At 37.9% G+C, this 21911-nt stretch overlaps 1 protein-coding gene across 1 annotated transcript in view; it reads right to left on the bottom strand.

The window, feature by feature from the left end:
- Positions 1 to 1758: 1758 nt before the first annotated feature.
- Positions 1759 to 21911, bottom strand: part of ST8SIA1 (ST8 alpha-N-acetyl-neuraminide alpha-2,8-sialyltransferase 1) — a 122620-nt gene continuing 102467 nt past the window's right edge. The window contains exon 5 of the mRNA XM_024575697.4: positions 1759 to 5637. Within this exon, the coding sequence (XP_024431465.1) occupies positions 5151 to 5637 (487 nt within the window). The 3' untranslated portion in view covers positions 1759 to 5150. The remainder of the gene's footprint in view (positions 5638 to 21911) is intronic.

Here is a 21911-nt window from a genome sequence, read left to right as displayed (position 1 = left end):
CGATGGCAAGCACACATTGTGCTGTGTTTGAATGAGCTTCCCGTTCATGCGCTTGCTTCAGTCTCTGACTTCTAAGATGTATGTAGAAAATTCAAATGACAAGACCAGCCTGGGGGTAATGCTGATAGTATCCATTTTCTTAGGGAGAAAAAAGGTTATGGCAATTGTAGATTCATATATATCTTCTTCCACTTGCTTAACCTAAATATTATGGCCTTGTATTTGGTTTATAAACAGACATGCTGTGCTCCAGGATTCCTTTGGGTTCATCTCCAGGGCTTTAAAAAAAGGCTAAATAGGAACTAGTGGAATATTTGCTATCTCCCTACCTTCAAGGACTCAGAAAATCCATCTGGATGAGGGGAAAAGCTCCACTTTGAATAATCTCTGGCAGGACTATAATTAGGTCAGGGTGACCAGCATTCTGTCACAAGACACCCAGATTTAGAGAGCACAAGTGTGAGGAAAAAAAATCAGCAACAACAAAAAAAACCTATCTAAGGCAGTATAAAATTTTAAGCTTCTCAGCAAATTTCCACACCAGCTCTCCAGTCACAAGGCTACTAGCTCAACTCCAGGGTGAGGCCAGCTTCCACGGGATTGGACAGAAATAGATAGTACTTGAAAGCCAAGGTCGAGGGCAGAGACTTCTCTGACCCTTTGCTGCTGAGAGCTTGAGAGCAAGGCTGTCTCCTCCTTTCCGCTTGCCTCATCCACTCCCTAGCACACAGTGGACTGAAGTTGTCAAAACTGCTAGTCATATTGATAGTTATTGTTGATGAGGTTAGGGGCCTGGCCTAAGTTGAAGGTGCCTGGAGTCACCCACCCACCTCCAGCCCTGAGGCGTACCCATCAGCAGTCATGTAATCGGAGAGTTGACCTCTGCCTAACCAGGAAGATGAAGAAACACAAAGCACACTTTGGGTCTCAGTCCTTATTTCTCCACATACTTTTCAAGTTCCCACAAAAATCCTTACAGCTTTGACCTTGGGAATCCTGCAAACATAAAACAGATACATTCCCTGGTTCTTATATAACACAATGAGAATTTCGTACAGTTTTCCATGGACTGTGACACTTCTTTCTCTTACGCCTCTCCTAACGAGGATTTGTCAGTTAAAAATGTCACAAAGTCAATATTTTTAAACATAAAAATTAAAACCATACGTGACTGACTTTCCACACACGGAAGTAAGAGTTTGTGAGCAATAACATATACAACTACCATCGCTGCTGCCGTTGGTATCATTCCCATTTAGAATCGTTTATAATACTTCTGTAAAGCTTCTGAGTAATCTAAAAACATTTTTGGTGAACTTGGAATTCTAGGATTTCTTCAGCTATTTTTTGAGATTTTAAAGCCATGTTGTCCATTTTTTCAGGTATAATTTGTTTAACCTAAACAAAGGTTTTAGCCAAAAGAAGGGCATGAAACATCACAAAGCCAAACACAGAGCGTTGTCTGAACACCTGAAATTTGGGACCACCTGGATCATTTCGGATCCCTTGCCTTTCTTACAATAGTTAAAAGTGAGCTGAACAGAAACAAAATCCAGGAAGCACTGTTTAACTTCTAGTGTTAATCGTAGTTTAGACACACAATGTTGTATGAACTGCTGGTCAAATATTCTATACAAAGGTTATGTGCCCAATGTCCTCTTCCATATAAAAATCTTTCATATAAAATTAGTATTATTTTTGCTTAATCCCAATTCATAGACACAGACAACAAACAGCATGGTGATTTCCAGAGGGAAAGGGGGTGGGGAGAGGTAGGAGAGGGGGAGGGGGGTATAAATGGTGATGGAAGCAGACTTGACTTGGGGTGATGAACACACAAAACAATATACAGATGATGTATTATAGGACTGTTCATGTGGAACCTATATAATTTTGTTAACCAATGTCACCCTAATAAATTCAATTAAAAATTAAAAAATAAAACTAAATTATTTTTTCTTTCTTATGGAATGACTTAATCCTTCAACTATCTTAATTCTACTGAAGTGTAATCAAAATTAACCGGAAGTCATTTTCATTCATGATTATTAGCATCGATGCAATTTTCCGATCAGAGCTGATGGGAAGTCCCACTGGGAATGTATGTTCAGACCTTTCAGCACCACTTTGGTCTCCATGGAGCAACCTAACATTGGTCACTAAAAAAACTTTAAAAATTAGACTGATGTTTGAGAGTGACGTCCTCTCTTGGCAGAGGCATTGAAAGTGATGAAATATTTCTTATTGAATGTGTTTACCGTAACCTGAATATCTTCTGAGCTGAATCTTAAGAGGCAGTAATATAAAAATATAATTGACTGAATTTGGCAAAGTATGAGGCACAATTCCGAGGTCCTCAATTTCAAGAAAACAAAATAAGATGAGAGTTTAGAACTCCATTTCTTAATAGAGTATTCCAGAGCACTCTGCAAGGTAATTCTAGAGAGATCCCTACTTAGGATTACATATCTTTTAGTGAGGACAGAGACTCATAAGTTTATTCTACACACACTAGCACGCACTCACAGTCTGAGGTTCAGTTACAGCTATCCAACCACATGAAAGGAGGTATGATGCCATACCTGGAAATTGTCACTATAAAGTCATCCCGAACTTTAATCTACCCTAAGAAAATATTCCCATTAACTTGCAGTCAGACTTTGAACCACATAATCACATGTATGTATCCTTGAGGGAAGACAATATAGAACAATCAAAATATTTTGGTCTAATCCAGGGTTTCTCATCCTCGGCTCCATTGACATGTTCAACTGGGCCATTCTTTATTTGTGAGGAATCCAACCTGTGCATTTTGAGTGTTTGGCAGGTTCCCTGGCTTCTACCCACTAGATGTCAGTAACACCCTCCAACTCATGACAACCAAAAATGTCACCAGATGCAGGAGAATCACTCCGTTTGAGAATCACCGGTCCAAGTAAACACTATCAGTTTAGGATATTTTGGTTTTGCCTTTCAGAAGCCACAGATGTATGGACTAAACATTGTACAAATCTATTGCACGAATCTATTGCAGGAGTCACAACAAGATGTAACATTTCCAGATATGCTTTCAATGGAACTGTGATTCATTGGCTCTATGTTGCTCATTAATTACATTTTAACAAAGCACTAATTTGAGTGACATTTTATTAACATTTGTATGTGTTTTTCATTAGCCCTTTTATATTTCTGATGACGTGTATAGGTTAAAATGTATTCCTTTTTAAGGTAATTATTAATAATAACAATAGCTCAAAACAGGAAATATATTCAGGATTGCACATAGTGAATATTTGACACAGCTCACTCAATGGTACATTCGCACTACATTTTTGCTGCCATATAGGATCAAAATAGCAAATCAGTTCTGCACAGAATACTCTCAAATTCTTAACTTTCTAAGCATGAGCATAATCTGTGTTATGTCAACCAGTCATATTTCAACTGCTGCTTTCTATAATAACCTCAAAATTCAATCTTATTTAGAAATTTCTTATTCTGATGATAAAGATATTTTCTAAGGGTGTTGATATCTTGGTAGCTTTTAAGGTGATTTACCAAAAACTACCACCTGTTTTAATCTATATTGTGTACTATTTCTACCATTAAAAAATGAGACTTTTTTGGCACAGTTTACCTACATTTTGGCGATACTTAAAAAAAAAACAAAGATCATGACTTCCAGTGTCTCCTTTTAGATTAAGGCATCCCAAAGAAGGATGACAATGAAAGGCTTCCTTTACCCTTCTCTGATATGTAAACACATCTAGCTGCTTCTAGTCTGTCAGAGTTTGGCTTTCTAAGTTGTCCTACCTGCTACTAAGAGAACAGATAGCTACTAACTCACATCCCTTTGCTTGTATGAATCTGCCTTCTACAAGCATGCTCGATGCAGGGTCCACTCAAGGGAATCAGAATGAGCAAAACAATTCTGTGCCTTTGGGGTAAGCATTTGGGAGTAAGGCTTGCCTCTCATGCTGGTATGAGCACTATGAGCAGCAACCAGTTAAGCTGGCCTATCTTACATCGGGGTGCAGTGGGTAGTACGTAATACATTTACAGCTCTCCAACACTGGTTACAGGTTTTTTGAATACCAGGCTATGGGGGTTCAGCTTTCATAGTTGCACAGGAATGAGCTTTGTTTAATTGAGCGTGTGTGTGTATGTGTGCATGAACATACGAATGCTTGTATGTGTGTGTGAATATGCTTTCTCTCAAAGTGAGTACATCATGGTAGATAGAAAAGGGGGGAACCTTCCGGTCTGTCTTCTAAAGACTAAGTTTACACCACTGGGAACATTAAGTTATGAAGACAATTATGCAAATAGTTTGCAAATAAATAGTATACTCACATTTGTAGTCTTTTTGCACTAAAATAACAATAACTCAAACAGGCTTACAAAATGCAGACCTAAAATTGAATTTATGCCCTAAATTCTGAGGAGGAGGAGAAATGGTTCATGTTATCCAGACTATGAATCAACACAGTCTAAATTCAACAATGCTTCACAGTAAATAGACCTAACAAAAGGGGGGAAAGCAACTCTTATTTAACATTTTTAAATGGACGGAGACTATAGCTAACATAGACTTGGTTCAACAGATCACAAAATCAGCTGCAGTGTTTTATATCCTTAGATTTTTTAAAATCTATCTCATCACCTACTCACTGCCCCTAAATGGAGCAAAAATAAATAATAATTTTTAAAAACCTATGGTTCCAATGTCAGTTTTCACATGTAGTTTTTTTTTTTAAATTAATCCAGTCTGTATTGATATTCAGTAACACATTGCCCTGGTATTTCCTTTATCAATCGTGAGTAACTCCTCAACTTCAACAACTAGAGTTCCATCTTATTTGTGAACTGCACCTTCTCGATTGAAACCATGTAAATGTGCTTTACCAGCATGATTTCGTCAGAATGATACTCGCTGCAAATCCACAATGTGCTACAAAATATTTCATAGGACGTTTTACTTCTTATTTGGCCTCCAAGCCAACGTTAAAAGGAGAGTTTCCCGTGGGTGGTGGTCGTTTTTTGCAAGTGGCCCATGCAAATCCATGAAACAACTTCACTATTTCCTTTTGTAGTCATGTAGAAAACCTAACAAAAATACCCTGACTTAGTTTTTCCTTTCTCCACTGTCCCTAGGAGGTGGGCTGGAGCGAGGTGTCCTCGCACGGGTCTAGCTGCATTCTCAGTGCACCGACTTTATGAAGATACCAGAGTTGGAGAAATTCCTCCGGCATGGCGTGAAAGCCAGAAAAGGGCAAGACGTTATCATAGTAGTGGTGGCTGATGGGCTGCTCATGCATATTCACAGAGAAGGGCCAGAAGCCATAGATGGCCACCTCCTCACAGAGGCCCAGGGCTGCGCTCACCAGAAAGAGTCCCGTGGACAGGCGTTTGGCATGAATTCCCCTACTTTTCCAGAACTTCCCAATGCTACGCAGAAAGTTGGGGTTAGCAAAGAGCACTGTTTGATTGGCACCGACATCGGACAGTGTGTAATAAACCCGGAGGGATGGCTCTGTTCCTGTCTTCATAGAAAAAGCAGGCATGTAGATGTAACTGTGGTTATAAATTTTCATGTTGTCCACAAATGTCTTTCTAGACCACAGCAGGTTCTGAAACCTAGTAAAGAGAAAAAGAGGCTCAATTAACCTGAAGAAAAGAAATTCATCACCATCCATTCTACTGTTCTTCTGATGGCCTTAATAGCTCATACCATCCTTAACTTCCAATTATCTCTCATCGCGTAGTTTGCCTTTCCCCCCTCTGTATCCTAAACTCAGGTTAAGATTCCTTAATGGAATTCCTTCTGAACTAAAGCACATTGTACATTTTGTTCTCTTCATTTTATTTGTTTGGAATGTAAAGATGATTTAATGCTCACGAATGCAAAAAGCTCTTGGTTATTGGGTAAGATTTTGATAAAAGCTGCTTGTGAGGCCTGACATAAGCACAGGACTGGTTTCCTCAACTGCAAAGCAAAGGATCTTCTTCTAAAATACTTCTTCCCATCGGAATTCTGTGATTTTACAATACAAGTATTCCGATTAACCAATGCTATATTGTGACTAAAACATAGAAGAAAAGACTTGTTATTATAAAATGATGCTAAGAGTTGCCCATATTGCTTGCACTAAAGAATACTTCTTTCCCATGTTCTTTCATTTTGCATTACATGAAGTGAAAGTTCAAATATATTTCCCTAAAATTGATGGTACACACCCTATGTGTCAGGCATTGGGGAATTAAAAATTTAATTACCAAATTTGGGGAATCAAAAAATTCTAGTAGTTGTGGAAACAAAATTACAAATTGGTGTACTAGAATATTCTAAATGCAACATTTGATATGTGTAAAAAGCCATGAAATTCATTTAAAAATAATTCATTCTGCCTTGGAAGAGGATGTGGAGTCCAAGGAAGCTACAAAGAGGAGATGACATGTAAACAAAGCTCCTGAGGGAAACAACAGGAAGGACAGCAACTAAACTAGAAGGGACACTTTGGTCACTGACAAGGGCATACAGTGTACTAAAACAAGGATGAGGATTCAGTGTTCCTGTAACTAGCAAAGTGGACATGATGGGGACAGTGGCTGAAGATGAGACGTGTTGAAAACAACATGCGTGTCTTGTTTGGATTCGCTCTGTAGTGATGGGGAACCTTCACAGCAGTGAGTACTTATTGCACTGACTATTTGGATTATAAATGATTCATCATTCATTTAGTGGTCAGTCTATATCAGAAAGGTAACTCTGGCAGTTAGAAGGTGTTCTGGGGAAGAAAGGGGCTAGTGGCCTAAAGACCAGTCAAGAGGTTGCTGATATAGCTCGAGGAAAACAAAGGGAAACAGGCAATGAAATAGATGAGAGCCTTGCAGCAGCATCTAAGAATGGAACTGAGCCACAACTAGCTGAGACATCTCGGCCTGGCATCTTGGCAGGGCTCATCATAAATACGTGAAACCAAAATTCTGAATACACAAATCCACATGATTTTATGCAGCAATCAGTGTTTTTAATTCTGTCTGCCAAGAAAGGCGTGTTTCTCAAGCTCAAAGGAAGGGAAATTTCTCAAATTTCCTTCATGTCCTTGACTTAGCAACCTGTGTTAGCAATTTTTACTGGGCCCTAACAAACAGAGAAGTGATCACAGGGTTTTTAGATGGAATCACTTTACCGTAGACATCATGGAAGCACATTGAACCATATTTCGGAGCTGAGCAAGCTGCTCCAACAGAAATTCCTGCTTTCCAATTTCCAAATAGTCTCTTCTTAGACAAGTTTAAATTCTCTCATCTTTTTAAATTGCCCATCCTGATTGTCTATTCTCTTCCTCCAACAGTAATTCATTCTCAATAATGTGGACACACACTGCAGATAATAATATCCCACTTCATTTGAACAGTGGTTCCCAAATGCTAGCTAGAAAGCCTGAATTTTCAGCCAGCACTCTCCAGTGATTTCATGATGCAGGTGTCCAGGGGACATACTTAGAAGATCAGAGCCATCAGTGCAATCTCTCTAGCTCTCTACATCTACTCCTCAACATCTCTTTCTTTACAACTTCTAATTTTATGCTTGTTGCCACTCTAAGAGGAAGAGTGCTCCCTCTTCCCCTCTGTTCATGGAACAAGCTATTTCACATTTTCTAAAAAACTCTTGTTCAAAGTGGGTTTCCCCTCTTTAAAACATTCAACCTCTCCATCTCTACTGAATTATCCCCTTCTGTCTTCTCAACATTGTTAGAACTTAATAAGAGAAAAATTTTCCGATGTCCACACTGTTCCCAGAGCCACATTCTAGGTCTCATTGCACCAGCAACATATAGAGCAGTTAGTATACTCCTGTTGTTCTCTTCTGTTTCCCAGAGTCAATTCCTTCCCTACTGCTGTGCAGAATGACTCCTATTCCACGGGGTCTGCTGGCTTATGGAAACTCCTTATTTTTCAGGTGGACCATACACTAATGAGAATTAAACACAGCATCAATAAAACCAGGAAAATTTATTTTGTGTTCCCCATCTTAAAGCTGACCGATTACTCTTGAACAGTGTAATCTTCCTTCCTTGAATTTTAGCTTTGAAAAGGAAGACACATCTTGGATTTACTATACTCTTAATTTTATTGACAACGTTAAAAAGAACCCATACTGTATATTATATTACTTTTATCTACTCCATTCTTCAACAAATGGCATTACTTGACTCAATTCAATAATTATTTGTGGTGTAACTAATATAATTAATGTTATCCTGATCAAGAGTTTCATAAGAATGGTTTTGAGTTTTACCAAATTTTAAAAAATTCAATTAGAATTATAAAAGAGTGGTCTCCAGCTTATCCCTCCAGCCACGTTATTCTAAGTACCCTTCATGCCCTCGCCCTATGCTCCAACCATCCCTGTACATACACTCTTCCACATTTCTCATCCACATTTTTGCTCATCATTCACTGTGCTCCTGCAGTTCTGCCTATATAGGAAGACTCAACTCAACCTTTTCCTTCAACAGTTTATTCCTTCCTTCCAACTTCATCTTTCAAGAGTCTTCTTTAAGCTCCTCAATATGAACTGATCATGCCATCTGAGAATGTGTACTCCTTGAAGACAGGGAAATATCTTATTCATGTTTTAATCCTTATAACATAACTCAGGAAGTAATATATTGTGTGAATAGAAAACTATTTTTTTAAATTTATTGTTGTTCAGATACAGTTGTCCCACCTTTTCCCCCATTGCTCACCCCAACCCATTGCCCCAACTCCCACAGTCAATCCCCTCATTGTCTGCACCCAAGAGTCCTCTATTCGTGTTCCTTTGCTTGCCCCTTCCCTATCTTTCCCCCATTACCCCCCTCCCCACTCCCCTCTGGCCATTGTCAGTTTGTTCTTTATTTCCAAGTCTCTGGTTCTATTTTGCCAATTTGTTTGTTTTGTTGATTGAATACTATGGAACAGAAAGAAAGAACTCCTACCCTTTGTGACAAACAGCATGGATGGAACTGGAGAGCATTATGCTAAGTGAAATAAGCCAGGTGGTGAAAGACAAATACCATATGATCTCACCTATAAGTGGAACCTAATCAACAAATAAATAGAAAACTATTAAATAATAATTGAAAAAGAAGAAAGTGAAAATAAAAGAAAAACATGCAAGTGAAATCAGATCAGCCAATGAATTATTAAAAATAAAAATATAGTGAACATAGGCAAGAAATAGAGAAATATATAATAGAACAGAGTACAAAGCACAGAAATGCAGCACATATTACAAATAAATTTAATATGTGGTATTAGAGACATAACTGGTGAAATTTAAAAAATTAGTTAATAAACAATACCAAGATAACTAGTTAACAATTTGAAATTTGAGGGGAAATAGATTCATGCTTGACAAGAAAATTATAAAATAATTTTAAGATAAGTAAGATAATTATTTGAAGTTCACATTACTAGAAAAACTAAGAACTTATCATTTACAAATATCTTTTACAAAGTAAAATATTGAAAAAATTGATTATATCAAGATGAGAAAGTTCATTCCTGTGAGAAATAAGATAACTAAAAATAAAGAAAATGACTGCAAATATTCTCAGCAAATAAGACAAATAGAAGGTTAATACTGAAAACAATATAGTCTCAATCTATTGATATATTGACATAAATGGACAAAAACAAAAAATTAACCTAATAGAAATTGCAATGGGTAAAAACATTAAAATGTTCATCATCAAGTTGCCAGTCAAGGTGCAAACTGAATAGAATCAGGGAAGGTAAGGATCCAGCTCTCCCAGCTATCTAGAAATAAGTGAAAAGATGTTTTTAAAAATCTACATCCAACCTGAAAAAAGAAAAGAAGGCATACCCTCAGTGGAGCCCCAAATCTGGGCTACCTCTGACAAACAGAAAGCTCACTGAAGCAAATCGGAGCATAACTACCTTGGTGAACATCGCTCCCAGTGGCAGCAGTGCCCTATGCAAAAGGTGGAGCAACTGGAGAAGATGGGTGTTTGGGAAGCTTCAACAAGGCTGTTGTTAAGATTATGGGGCAGCAGGGTCATCCAGGTGGGCTGAACCCTACAATCCTGCCTTGGTCAATTACCACTGTGTGTGGCAGGCAGGGGATTGTTTATGTCAGGCTCTAGGAAGGAACAACAACTGTGTACCAAAACAGCTAGCACAGCCCAGGGAAAACTGGGATGCTTTTCAACTCATACAATATTGGAAGCCAGGTTCACAGTTCTCAAGTAGAATATGGACTCTGACAGGCCAAAAGAAAGACCTGTAGATAGTGAAATTGGGAGTCACCCAAAAGAAAGCCACCATACCACCTTCCCTTCGACCGAGGGTAAAGTGTACCTGTCGAGAAGTTGTCTCTTCACAGAGCTTCCAGCTGCCAAATAAGAAGTTACCTAAGATCAGAAACACTGAAAAGTCTCTAATATGAGGGTCAGAGAACAGAACCAAAGAACAAAAGAATTCAGAGGAAAACAAGATTACTCAAGGGGCAGAAAATTTTTTTTTAATTTATAATGTTTATTTGGAAATACTAATAGTTATTGCATCTATGAACTAAGAGTAGGATACTCTACAAAAAAAAAAAGAAAATTTAGGTATAAGAAAGAGCTGTTGGCAATCAAAATGTATAACAACAGATGGATTCTGATAAAGGACAGCTCCGGAAAAACAGCTACATAGCTGGCCTTGAAAGCCACCAATCAGATTCCAGAGAGAGAAAAAGATAGTTTCTCAAAGGATGTCTCAACAACAACAAAAAAGTGCCCCTGATAGACTAACATGTTCGAAGGGATGAAAGAAGATTCGCAGCTCTAATGAAGTCTAGACATGAATCAGCCAGTATTGTATGGAAAACCTTTATTTGCTCTGGGGAAAAATTAGAAGTTGAACAGCATACTAAATGATTGTAATAGACTTTTGTCTCAGGTGTGAACAGTACCTTATGTGGACACTAAGGTAAGTCCTAGCTATTGATTTAGCTTGTGATATATCTGGATTGAGAGGTCAGAAAAGGGGAAGTGTCTATGGTGAGGAATGCTGTGAGGAGCACTTTAAGAAAAATAAATCTTTATTTTTCCATAATAGATCAGTAAATAAATGGAAAATTTAAAAATTTTAATTAGGCACGATGCTTTATAATGTAACAAGAGAAAAACCAGCTAAGAATTTGAAAGTCTTAAAACATTACTTGAGGGAATATGAGAAAGGATTGCTGCTTTCCAGTTTATTATTACTTGATTTTTAAAACTATGTACACATTATTTTGTTAAAAATGAAAATTGAACATTTTAAATCATAAAAAACAAAAAGCAATTTACATTGATCAAATGAATATAATACTCAAGAAACTTTATGTACCTAACAAGACAGTTTTAAAATATATGTAGCAAAAACTGATTAAAATTCAAACAGATATTCACAAATCTACAACTATAGCAAGAGTATTCAATTTTAAAAATTGATTATTTTTAAACATAAATAGAAATTTTCTAAAAATGACCATACACGATGTCACAAAAGAAAAAAATATATATTAAAGCAATTATCATCATACAGGCCATATCATCTAATCATAATAACATAAAAGGTTAGCAACATTGCAACATATCAACTACACTAGAAAATAATTTTAAAGATGTAGTTCAAGTATGTTTATAAGGGGAATCTATCAAATTTAGCAGAAGATATAATTACCTATCTAGACGGTACAAGAGAACCAACTGAAAAACTATTTATTGGAACCAATAAAGGCTTAGACAAGATCAATTTTTAAAAGTCCACAGCTAAATCAGGAATAAAGGAGAATTTCCTTAACTGGATAGACTACCTATAAAAATCCTTCACCTAATGTACTTTATGATGAAAAACTTGATGTTTTCCCATTAAGATCAAGCACAAGCCAAGGATGTCTCATCTCACCCCTGCTTTCAACATTATAGTCGATGTCATTGCTAACACAATTAGACAGGTGAGCAAATAAAAGGTATACAGTGTGGCAAGGAATAAGTAAAACTGCCTTTGCAATTGACACAACTGTTATATAGAAAATCCAAAAGAACTGAAAAAACAAACAAACAAACAAACCCTGCTGGAACTAATAAGTATTGCAGCAAGGTTGCAGGATACAAGGTTAATATGTGAAATTCAATTGCTTTCCTATATACCAGCAACAAACAGATGGAATTTGAAATAAAAACCAAAATACCACTTACATTAGTACCTCCAATAATGAAATACTTAGGCATCCATCTAACAAAATATGGACTATATAAGATCTATGTGAGGAAAACTACACAGCTCTAAGGAATAAAATCAAGGAACTCACTATAATAAATAGAGAAATATGAGATGTTCATGGACAGGAAGACTCAATATTGTCAAGATGTCAGTTCTTTCCAACTTTTTTATAGACTCAGGGCAACCCCAATCAAAATCTTAGCAATTTGGGGGGTATCAACAAACTGATTCTAAAATTTATAAGGAAAGGGGAAAAGAATGGCCAATATGATAGTAAAGGAGAAGAGCAAAGTGGGAGGACTGACACTACCCGAATTCAAAACTTACTCTAAAGCTACAGCACTCAAGGCAGAGTGGCACCGGCAAAAGAACAGGCAAATGGATCCCTGGAGCAGAACAGAGAGCCGAGAATAGACCCACATAAACACAGTCAACTGACCTCTGAGAAAGGAGCAGAGGCAATATAATGGATCAAATGGTGCTGGAACAGCTAGACATCCACATGCAAAAAAATGAGTCTAAACACAAATCTTTCACCCTCACAAGAATTAACTCAAAAGGGATCACAGACCTAAATGTAAAATGCAAAAATATAAGGCTCTGAGAAGATAACATAGAGAAAACCTAGATGACCTTGGCTATGGCGATGACTTTTTTAGATACCTGAAAGGCACAATCCATGAAAGGTCTAGTTGGTAAGCTGAACTTCATTAAAATTAAAATTTTCTGCTGTATGAAAGACAATGTCAACAGAATAAGAAGACAAGCCAAAGCCTGGGAGAAAATATGTTCAAAAGACACAGCTGATAAAGAACTGTTATCCAAAATATACACAGAACTCTTTAAAACTTCATAATAAAAAAAAACCCAATTAAAAATGGGCCCAAAACTTTTATAGTCACCTCATCAGATGGCAAATAAATATATGAAAAAAATGCTTCACATCATATACATCAGGAAACTGCAAATTAAAATGACATTTACATCTATGAGAATAGCCAAAATCCAGAACACCGACAATACCGAATGTCTGTGAGACGGGGAGCTACAGAAACTCTCATTCATTGCTGGTGGGAATGCAAAATGGTACAGCCACTTTGGACAGTTTGGTGGTTTCTTACAAAATTAACCACACTTTTACCATGCAATCTAGCAATCATGATCCTTAGTATTTACCCAAAGGTGTTGAAAACTTACATCCACACACAAACCTGGACAAAAACATTAATAATTGCTAAACTTGGAGCAACCAAGAGGTCCTTCAGTAGGTGAATAGAGAGAGAAACTGTATTAAATCCATGTAATGGATTATGATTCACCACTAAAAAGAAATGAGCTATCAAGCCATGACAAGATAGGGAGGAACCTTGAATTCATGTTACTAAGTTACAGAAGCCAATCAGAAAAGGCCATATACTGTATGATTCCAATCAAATGACACGCTGGAAAAGGCAAAACCATGGAGACAGTATAAAAGATCAGTGGTTGCTCGGGGCTGGAAGGGGTGAAAGGAACGACGAGGTGGGACACAGAGGACTTTTAGGGCAGTGAAAATACACTGCGTGATACTGTATGGATGGAAACATGTCATTATATGTTTGTCCAAACCAACAGGATGCACAACTCCAAGAGTGAACAATGATGTAAACTGTGGACGTCAGGTGGTTATAATGTGCTGGTGCAGGTTCATCAGTCATAACAAACGCACAGCCCTGGTGTGGGTGCCCACAATGGGAGAGGCTGCCCGTGCGTGGGTAGGAGGTAAAAGGAAAATCTTTGTACTATACTTTCCTCTCACTTTTGTTGCAAACCTGAAACTGCTCTAAAAAAAAAAGTCTTTTAAAAAACCCAGCACAGTCTCTTTGTACAATAGCAATCACATTTTAGAGCAGTAAAATAAACTAAAGATACATTATAAAATTAGAACTACCAAGTCAGAGATGAGCAAATCCAAAGGGCCAACAAACATATTAAAATATGCACAATCACAACCATGAAATTTATACCAATCAAAACTACAGTAAAAGAGCAGTTTTCCACATATCTAATTGTTAAAAATGAAGGAACATGTTAATAATTACTAGAAGAAGTGTGAGAAATGGGTACTTTCCCGCTTCAAATGGGAGAATGAATTGTTACAGACAGCTCGGAGGATATTTTGGCACTTTTGACATACACACTTGCTGAGCCAGCACTTCCGTTCCTCAGCTGGTGCCCTTGATATCTACAGAGCAAACTCCCTCCCTCTCTTGGGTCTTGACTCAAATAAATTACCTCAGAGAAAACCTTCCTGACCACCCACCTTGTCTCTCACCTTTGTCGCAGTTCTTCATGGCACCTATCACTACATGACATTTTATTATATATGCATGTCTTTGTTTATTGTTTGTGGCTTCTTGAATGTCCGTGAGGAGAACTTTGATTTGTTTACTGTTAAATCCACAGTGCCCGGAAGGATGATGAGCAACGGCACTAAGGAGACATTCATGAATGTTTGCGGAAGTATACAGAAAATCGGAAGTATACAACGTAAAAGTCTATCACTAAGGGAATGGTGAAACAAATAATCACATCCATACTATGGACAAAAGACAGTTCGTTTAATGACACAGCTCTATTTGTATTGAAATGGAAATATTTCCAAGACATGTTAAATGAAAAACAAATAATTTGCATAATTACTATGGCAATTTGTATAGTGGATTATCATACAGAATAAAGATAGACATTTTCTCTACACATGTGTAAATGCATAGGAAAATGTCAGAAGCATACATAGTAAGCTGAAAATAACAGCTACCTCTGGGGAGAGTAGCAGGAATGGGCTGTTAGTAGAGGGTCCAGGAAAATGAGCTTCATCTGCAATGTTTTTATTTTTCAGAAGGCGAGTACATAAATGTGTTACTTCTGTTATTAAATATCACCCTTTGAAAAGTCAGGCACCTTAGTAATCACATAAATGCAAAGTAAAACAATTGTGAGTGTCTAGTTTACTTTTTTCAACAGAGTAAACTAGAACTCTGTCATAATTTTATGTTTTTAATATTATTAAACACAGATAAATGATCTGTGTTTTAAACAGTGGGCAGTTTGTACCATATAAAATACATTTACAAAAAAGTCACAAATGACCAAGTTAATGTATCTCTTAAGCATATTTTGCTTTAAAAGTTCACCTATACAAAAAATATTTTGTAAGTTTTTCTCTATAGCAACTTTTTTGAACGCTTTCCTTATTATCTACTTCCTGTTCAAACCTCCCAGTAGTTTCCAGTGGCTTAACTCATTTCCTCATATTATTTACTTGCTTTTTAAAATATTTTAGACCATTTGCTATGTTCACGGTTGCTCATTGTCATTTTTCAGTTCCCCTGAACAGCTGTTTGTTTACACAGCTGTTGTCTCCTTTTCCTTTGTCAATGAACATTAATTTTGTGTTGATTTACAAATCTTTCCTCCTCTGTACTTTCTCATCCTGTGGGAGTGTCTCTTACACAGGAAAACATTTTACCAGATTGCAAGAAACACATCACCCCAAGCCATTCTATCCATACACTGTACATGTGAAAATACATCCTAAGAATGCAAAATTCTGAAATATTTGTAGAATGGGCGTTCCAAAGTAGACTGGGGAATGATCTTAAGAGGATAGAATGTTAAGACAACCCTTTCAGAGATGGATACATCTGAGCTGTATTTTGAAGAACAGATAGAAGTTAGCTATGTAAGCGGAGTTGAAGAGAAAGCATTGTTGGCTGAGAGAGCAGTGGGGGGCAAAGGCACAGAGGAGAGAGAGGGGGGTGTTCAGGGAAATGCAAACAATTTAATATGGTGAAGCTTCACAGCCTTGGGAGTAGCTAGAGATGAGGCTTATTTGGTGCATAAAGCAGAATAAAAAATGACCTACTGCCAATCATGGATGAGTTCTACCCATAAGGAAAAATAGAGACTAATTAGCAATGCATTAGTTCATGGGGAAGTGGTGAGGTCTTACCACAGCGAGTGGAGGGGAGGAAGGAGAAGCCAACTTTGGTGAATGGGAGGAGCAGGGTTGGTCTTCAGCTGCGGAGCAATGGTGAGGTGTGTGAAGTGTCCTTCCTGACTTAGTGTCAATTCTGTGTACATTGTTAAATATATATATCCCTCCTTGGTGTAAGGGTAGTTTCAGTTTGGGGAGTTGAGTGGCTTGGACTTCTGGTGGCTTCTTTCATCATGATAAGTAACGTGAAAGGAGGAGGTGTTTTGAAGGGAAAGATTAGTATGCAGTATGAACACGTCGAGCCACCCATGGACGTAAGATCACCCAGAGGTATGGTGGGCCAACGTACAATACACTGAGAGATTATAGCTTTTAAACAGTGGGCAGAGAGCAGAGTTGTAGCACAGAGTAGATGGGCAGAGAGGTGAGAAGAAATCAGGGTGATGTTCAATAACAGAAAGATAAAAGAGTTTAAGAAGTTTATCAACAATAGCAAGTGCTGAGATTTTGATACAAAGACAAAATGCTATTTGGAGATTTAGCAACATGGAAATTTTCAGTGGCATGAGCTATTTCAGTAGACATCAGTCTACACCATGGATTGAAAACTCAGTTGTATACAGGGGCCAAGCAGGTCAAAAAATATGTCAAAGGGCCAGGTATGAGACAAGAGGGTGTGGATCTGGAAATGGAATGTACGTATTCCACCTGAAGGATTTCAAATGAAAAAGAAAGTGAAAGTCAAGCAAAGCAAGTATGCAGGCCAGGTTTGACCTGTCAGAAACAAGTTTGATGTGAACCCTCAAACTTACTCCAAATTCCAAATGACAATGACCATGGAATCACAAATCCCATTAGAGAGGATAAAAAAAATGTAATAGACATGACCTCTTGTTTATTTATAACACTAGTGACAGTCTGGGATAATAACTGGGAGACAATAATCAAATTACAGAAATATCAACAAATTGTAAGATTCCTGCTTAACACACGTTACCTTATTTAAAATCTGTGGTAACACTAGGAGGAGAGGATTACCCTTCCTGTAGTTGAGGAAATCGAGGATCAGAGTGGTAACGTACCCCACCACAGTTTCATGACAGGAATGTAGTAGGCTCTTGCTTTCAGCTCAGTTGGACTCTAGATTCACCACTCTTTCAATGATAAATGTGTATCTTTTCCCGGAAGGAAGATGTATTGCTCCTGTCCCATGTGAATTCATGCACCCGTCATCTGGGTTCTTACCCCTTCTCGCCTTCTCAAGGACCTGGCCCGCCTTACCCTCTTTATTGTCTTTATCCTCATCCATTCCCTTTCCCTGGCCCTCTCCCCACATGGGCTCTTGCCCAAATCTCCACAAGGGAAAACAAAGTAACAACAAAAGTTTCTTCTCTAGCTACTTCTTGATCTCTTTCCTTTTATCCATTGCTGATTTCTTCCTATTTCAAGTCACTCATACTTTCTGGGAGATTTCATTCACTTTCATGACCTCAGCTAGCGGCTAAACTGGTAATGGAGTGGAAAATGTTATTTTAACAACAGATACCAGAGTTCCCTGTGGAAAAAGAATTCTCTTTGTTTAGGTGTACAGGGTGGGTTGAGGGTTGCAGGTGAAATTCTAAGAGCCTGTCCTAGGGGCCGAAAGGGCAGTAAGTGATAACTACCCTCTCTGGCATAAGTAGCTACCAGGAATTTGGGGGCTGGGAGATCCAAACATGAGATGAAGGAGAAAGAATGAAAAGAATGAGGATGACAACATCCTGGGAGGCTAGCGACTAGATGTAACAACAGTCGAACATTCTCAGTGACAGGGTGGTTGAAATACTTTTAAGAACAGAGTTGTCTGATGTTCAATTTTTATATTCTTTGCTTGACAGCTTTTCAGGGTTTCCCCTCTCTCACCTCAAAACTTCTATAAATTTTGTTATAATGCCTTTGGGAATGGTATTCTGGAAAAATCAAGGAAAGAAAACCTTCATCCATGTCTACATAGCTGTGGAGTAGACAGAGGGGAGCAGTCACAGAAGGCAAGGTGAGGAGACAAATAACCTGAAGGTCATTACAGGACACAGGTAAGTGGGGTAAACAGTGACCGTATAAAGTTAAGCTTAAGGAAATTCTCCAAAAATCGGAAAGAGCATTGGCCCCTCTGGCAGATAGGTTAGGAGTCTGAAAAGACTGTTTGAAAAGACCTCCAGGGCAGGCTGATCTCTACTCATATCTAAATTCATACTGATGACTTCCTAATCTTTGTCTCCAGTTCCACTCGTTAACATTAAAAAATTACAAGGAAGAACAGCCAAATGATTTAGTGTGTGAACTCTGAAGCCCCAACACCTAGTTCTGAATCTCATCTTTTAACACTTACTCACGTTGTGAGTTTGGTCCAGTTTCTTAAGCTGCATGTATTCTAGTCTCCTCATCTGTAAAATAGAAGTAGTAGCTGTATCTAGCTCATAGGAATTATTACATGAATTAATACTTGCAAGGTGTTGAGAAAAATACCTGTTCTGTAGTATCAATACATACTCAAAAATATTGACATTTACTATTATAACCAATAGGCCACTGGTAATTTCTATGTGGATTCACTCACACACTCGACAGTTATTTGTTGAGTGCTCACTGTGCGCATGCACTGTTCTGTGCACTATGGGATACAGCAGTGATCAATGCAGACAAACGGAGCTTCCATTAAATGAGAAGACACAACCAATAAACAACCAGCCAAAATTATGAACCATGTGTGGGGAGTGCCATGAAGAAAATTAAAAACACTAGGGTCATAGGAAAAGAGAAGGTGGAGGTGTCGCTATTTTATTTAGAGTAACATTTTAGCAGAGGTCTGAAAACACTAAAGAAGCGAGCCCTGTGGAGATCTGTGGGAAGCATCTCAAAATCAGCATCTTCTCTCCAAAAACTTTAGGGGTCCAGAAATACATTGATCCGGGGATCAAATACGATCTGAGCATTGGTATGTATGGCCTAGATTTCTGTGTGGCGCCGGGTAGGTCGGGTTTCAGCATCACAGACAAAAACTAATGGCACAATCTCACTCCTTATCTCAACAAATAGCATCGGCCAATGGCTCACCCCAGCCCAGCTATGAACACATATTCTTCCCATTCGCACAGCTTCTATATCCACTTAGTCACTAAGTTCCCCTTTTATAACATCTTCTGAACCTCCTTTTCTCTCTCTCTACCTGTTACTTATTATGTTGAGCCATATGAAATGGCCATTCCTCAGGTCAAAATAGTTGAATACTGGCATATGCTCACTGAATCCATTTTGTTTTCCTCCAGGGCATGCAGAAGGACCACTTCCCAGGTGCCCTTGTGGTTAAGTAGAGCTACGACTAAGTTCTGGACACGACGTCTGTATGAAATTTCCTGGCCCTGATCTTAAAATCCCCCCTCAATATCCAAGATTTGCTCTAGCCCTCAACACTGAATAAAGAGGACACAGCCAAGGACAATGTGGCCCTAGAAGAATGGGGGAGCCGCTGGAAGGAAGTTTGAGTCCATAAATAACAGTGTGGAGCAGAAATTTTCCCCTTCCCTGCTCACATTACGTGAGACATACTTCACTGCGTTAAGCTATGAAGGTTTGGGGCAGTTAGTCCACCCTCACTAAGGCATATTCTCAGGACCATGGTTTTATTCCAAATCACCACCAATCCTTTGTCTCCCAGCAACAGCATCGAAACTGATCTCTCAGTCTCTAATACATACTTCCCAAGGCTCTCCAAGGTGCTGTCCCCGGTCCCAATTTGACTGTGTCACTCCCCACCTAGGGTAAGTCCTTCCATGGCTTGTTCTCACCTTCAGATAAGTCTAAGCAATGTGAATGCTCGAAGCCTCCTGTGATATTATTTCTGCCTACATCTCCGGCCTCTCATTTTGCTGTGGCTCATCAGCACTGTCTACCCTTTCTGGGCCAAATTACTTGTGGTTCCTCAAATGGGTCATGCCCAGTCATGCCTCTAAACCATTGTACATGCTGCTCCTGTCTGAAGTGAAAGGCACCTCTGCCCTGCTAATTCCTATTAATCTTTTAGGTCTCAACTAATGGATGGCATCTGCTAGAGAAAATCTTTCGTGACCCCAAGCCTGGATTAGGTATCTAACTTGGAGCACTTCATTTTTATCAAGGTACTTGTCACCGTGTCATATAATTAGCTCTTTAATTTTTATAGCTCCTTTACTGAGTTCCTTCAGAAAAAGCTAATGTCCTTTATCTTTGTGTTCCCTAAGCCTCATACTATACCTGACACAGTGTAGGCATTCCTGGTAGAATGAATACATGCATAAAGGAACGAGTGAATTTCTAAGTATCTTTGCAACTTTTTCACAAATGCATTTAACTCTTTCCAAAATATGCTACAGGAAAAATACACATTTTTTTTTCAGGAATACTAAGGTAATATAAGAGATACTTTCAATTGCCTTCATATTTGTTAAGCAATGTTTTCTTTCAATGGTTTTTATGCAAACCATTTCCTTGCCTTGAACCAAAAAAAATGGGTAATTAGAAACTGAATAGCATTCTGAAATACAAATCTCTCATTAGGCACTAGTTCATTTTCTTATAAACAGAATATGGTAATTTCTGACAAACATCTAAGAATCATATAATCACTTTTAATCTCCAGCACCATTTAGAAAAGCCTCATTCTTTCCTGGACAAATAAAATTGCACTTGTTATTTTTCTGACCACAGGTGTTCTTTTGTGGTTCCTCACTTTTGTAGTTCTCAAAAGAGCAATTATATTTATTTCCCTAAATTTCTATATGAAATTAAAGTTATACTAAACTTTAAAGGCATATATTATTTCATTTTGAGACATAAAATTAAGTGAGGTAGATTCTAATGTGTGAATTTCACTCTTTAAATAAATAAAATTAGAGTAATGTTCACACAAAGCAATAATCTTGTATTTTAAAAAATAGATCGCAGTAGATTGCAAGCCCATTCATTTTGCCATACAGTATCTTACAAAATCTTCTAATATATACGATGGTCTCCAAATGTGGCTTCCAATTATGCAGAAGGTACTTGAAGAAGGCTGCATGTTCAGCCTCTTCCACAGGCAAACTGCACCCTCCAGCAAGTTACTTCATCTCTTTATGCCTCAACGTTCTCATCTGAGAAAAATGGAGTTAGTAAAAGCACCTAGTAATAGAGTCGCTGTGAGGACTAGATGAGCTCCTATGTGTGAGGCACTCGGAATAGTGCTCGGCACGGAGGAAGCCTTAAATTTTTGACTTCCATCTAAAATTTCACTATCATCACCATCACCATCATCATCATCTTCATCACCAACATCGTCCCATTCCTCTCCTCTCTGAAAGAACAAGTGATGAGAAACCAATACTTAAAGAATTCTAGAGAAATAAACATTATCTCCAAGTATGCAAATTATAAATTAACAACAATAAAAAAAATACTTCATAGTCAGGATATGTTGGCATGTGTTTATGCCATCATTATTGGAATGTTGAGATAAGTATAAGTGTATGTTCATTTTTCATTATTGTGTTGAAAAATATTTAAATATGTGACTGATATTCCAAACTATCACTAAACATTTAGAAATGACAAGGAAAGTGGTCAGTTAAAATGGTCAATTTCATGTAGTTTGATAGAGATTTATTTACAGCAG

The sequence above is a fragment of the Desmodus rotundus genome, chromosome 3 (genome assembly GCF_022682495.2).
Source record: "Desmodus rotundus isolate HL8 chromosome 3, HLdesRot8A.1, whole genome shotgun sequence".
Lineage (NCBI taxonomy): Eukaryota > Metazoa > Chordata > Mammalia > Chiroptera > Phyllostomidae > Desmodus > Desmodus rotundus.
This window is presented reverse-complemented; position numbering and strand designations above follow the sequence as displayed.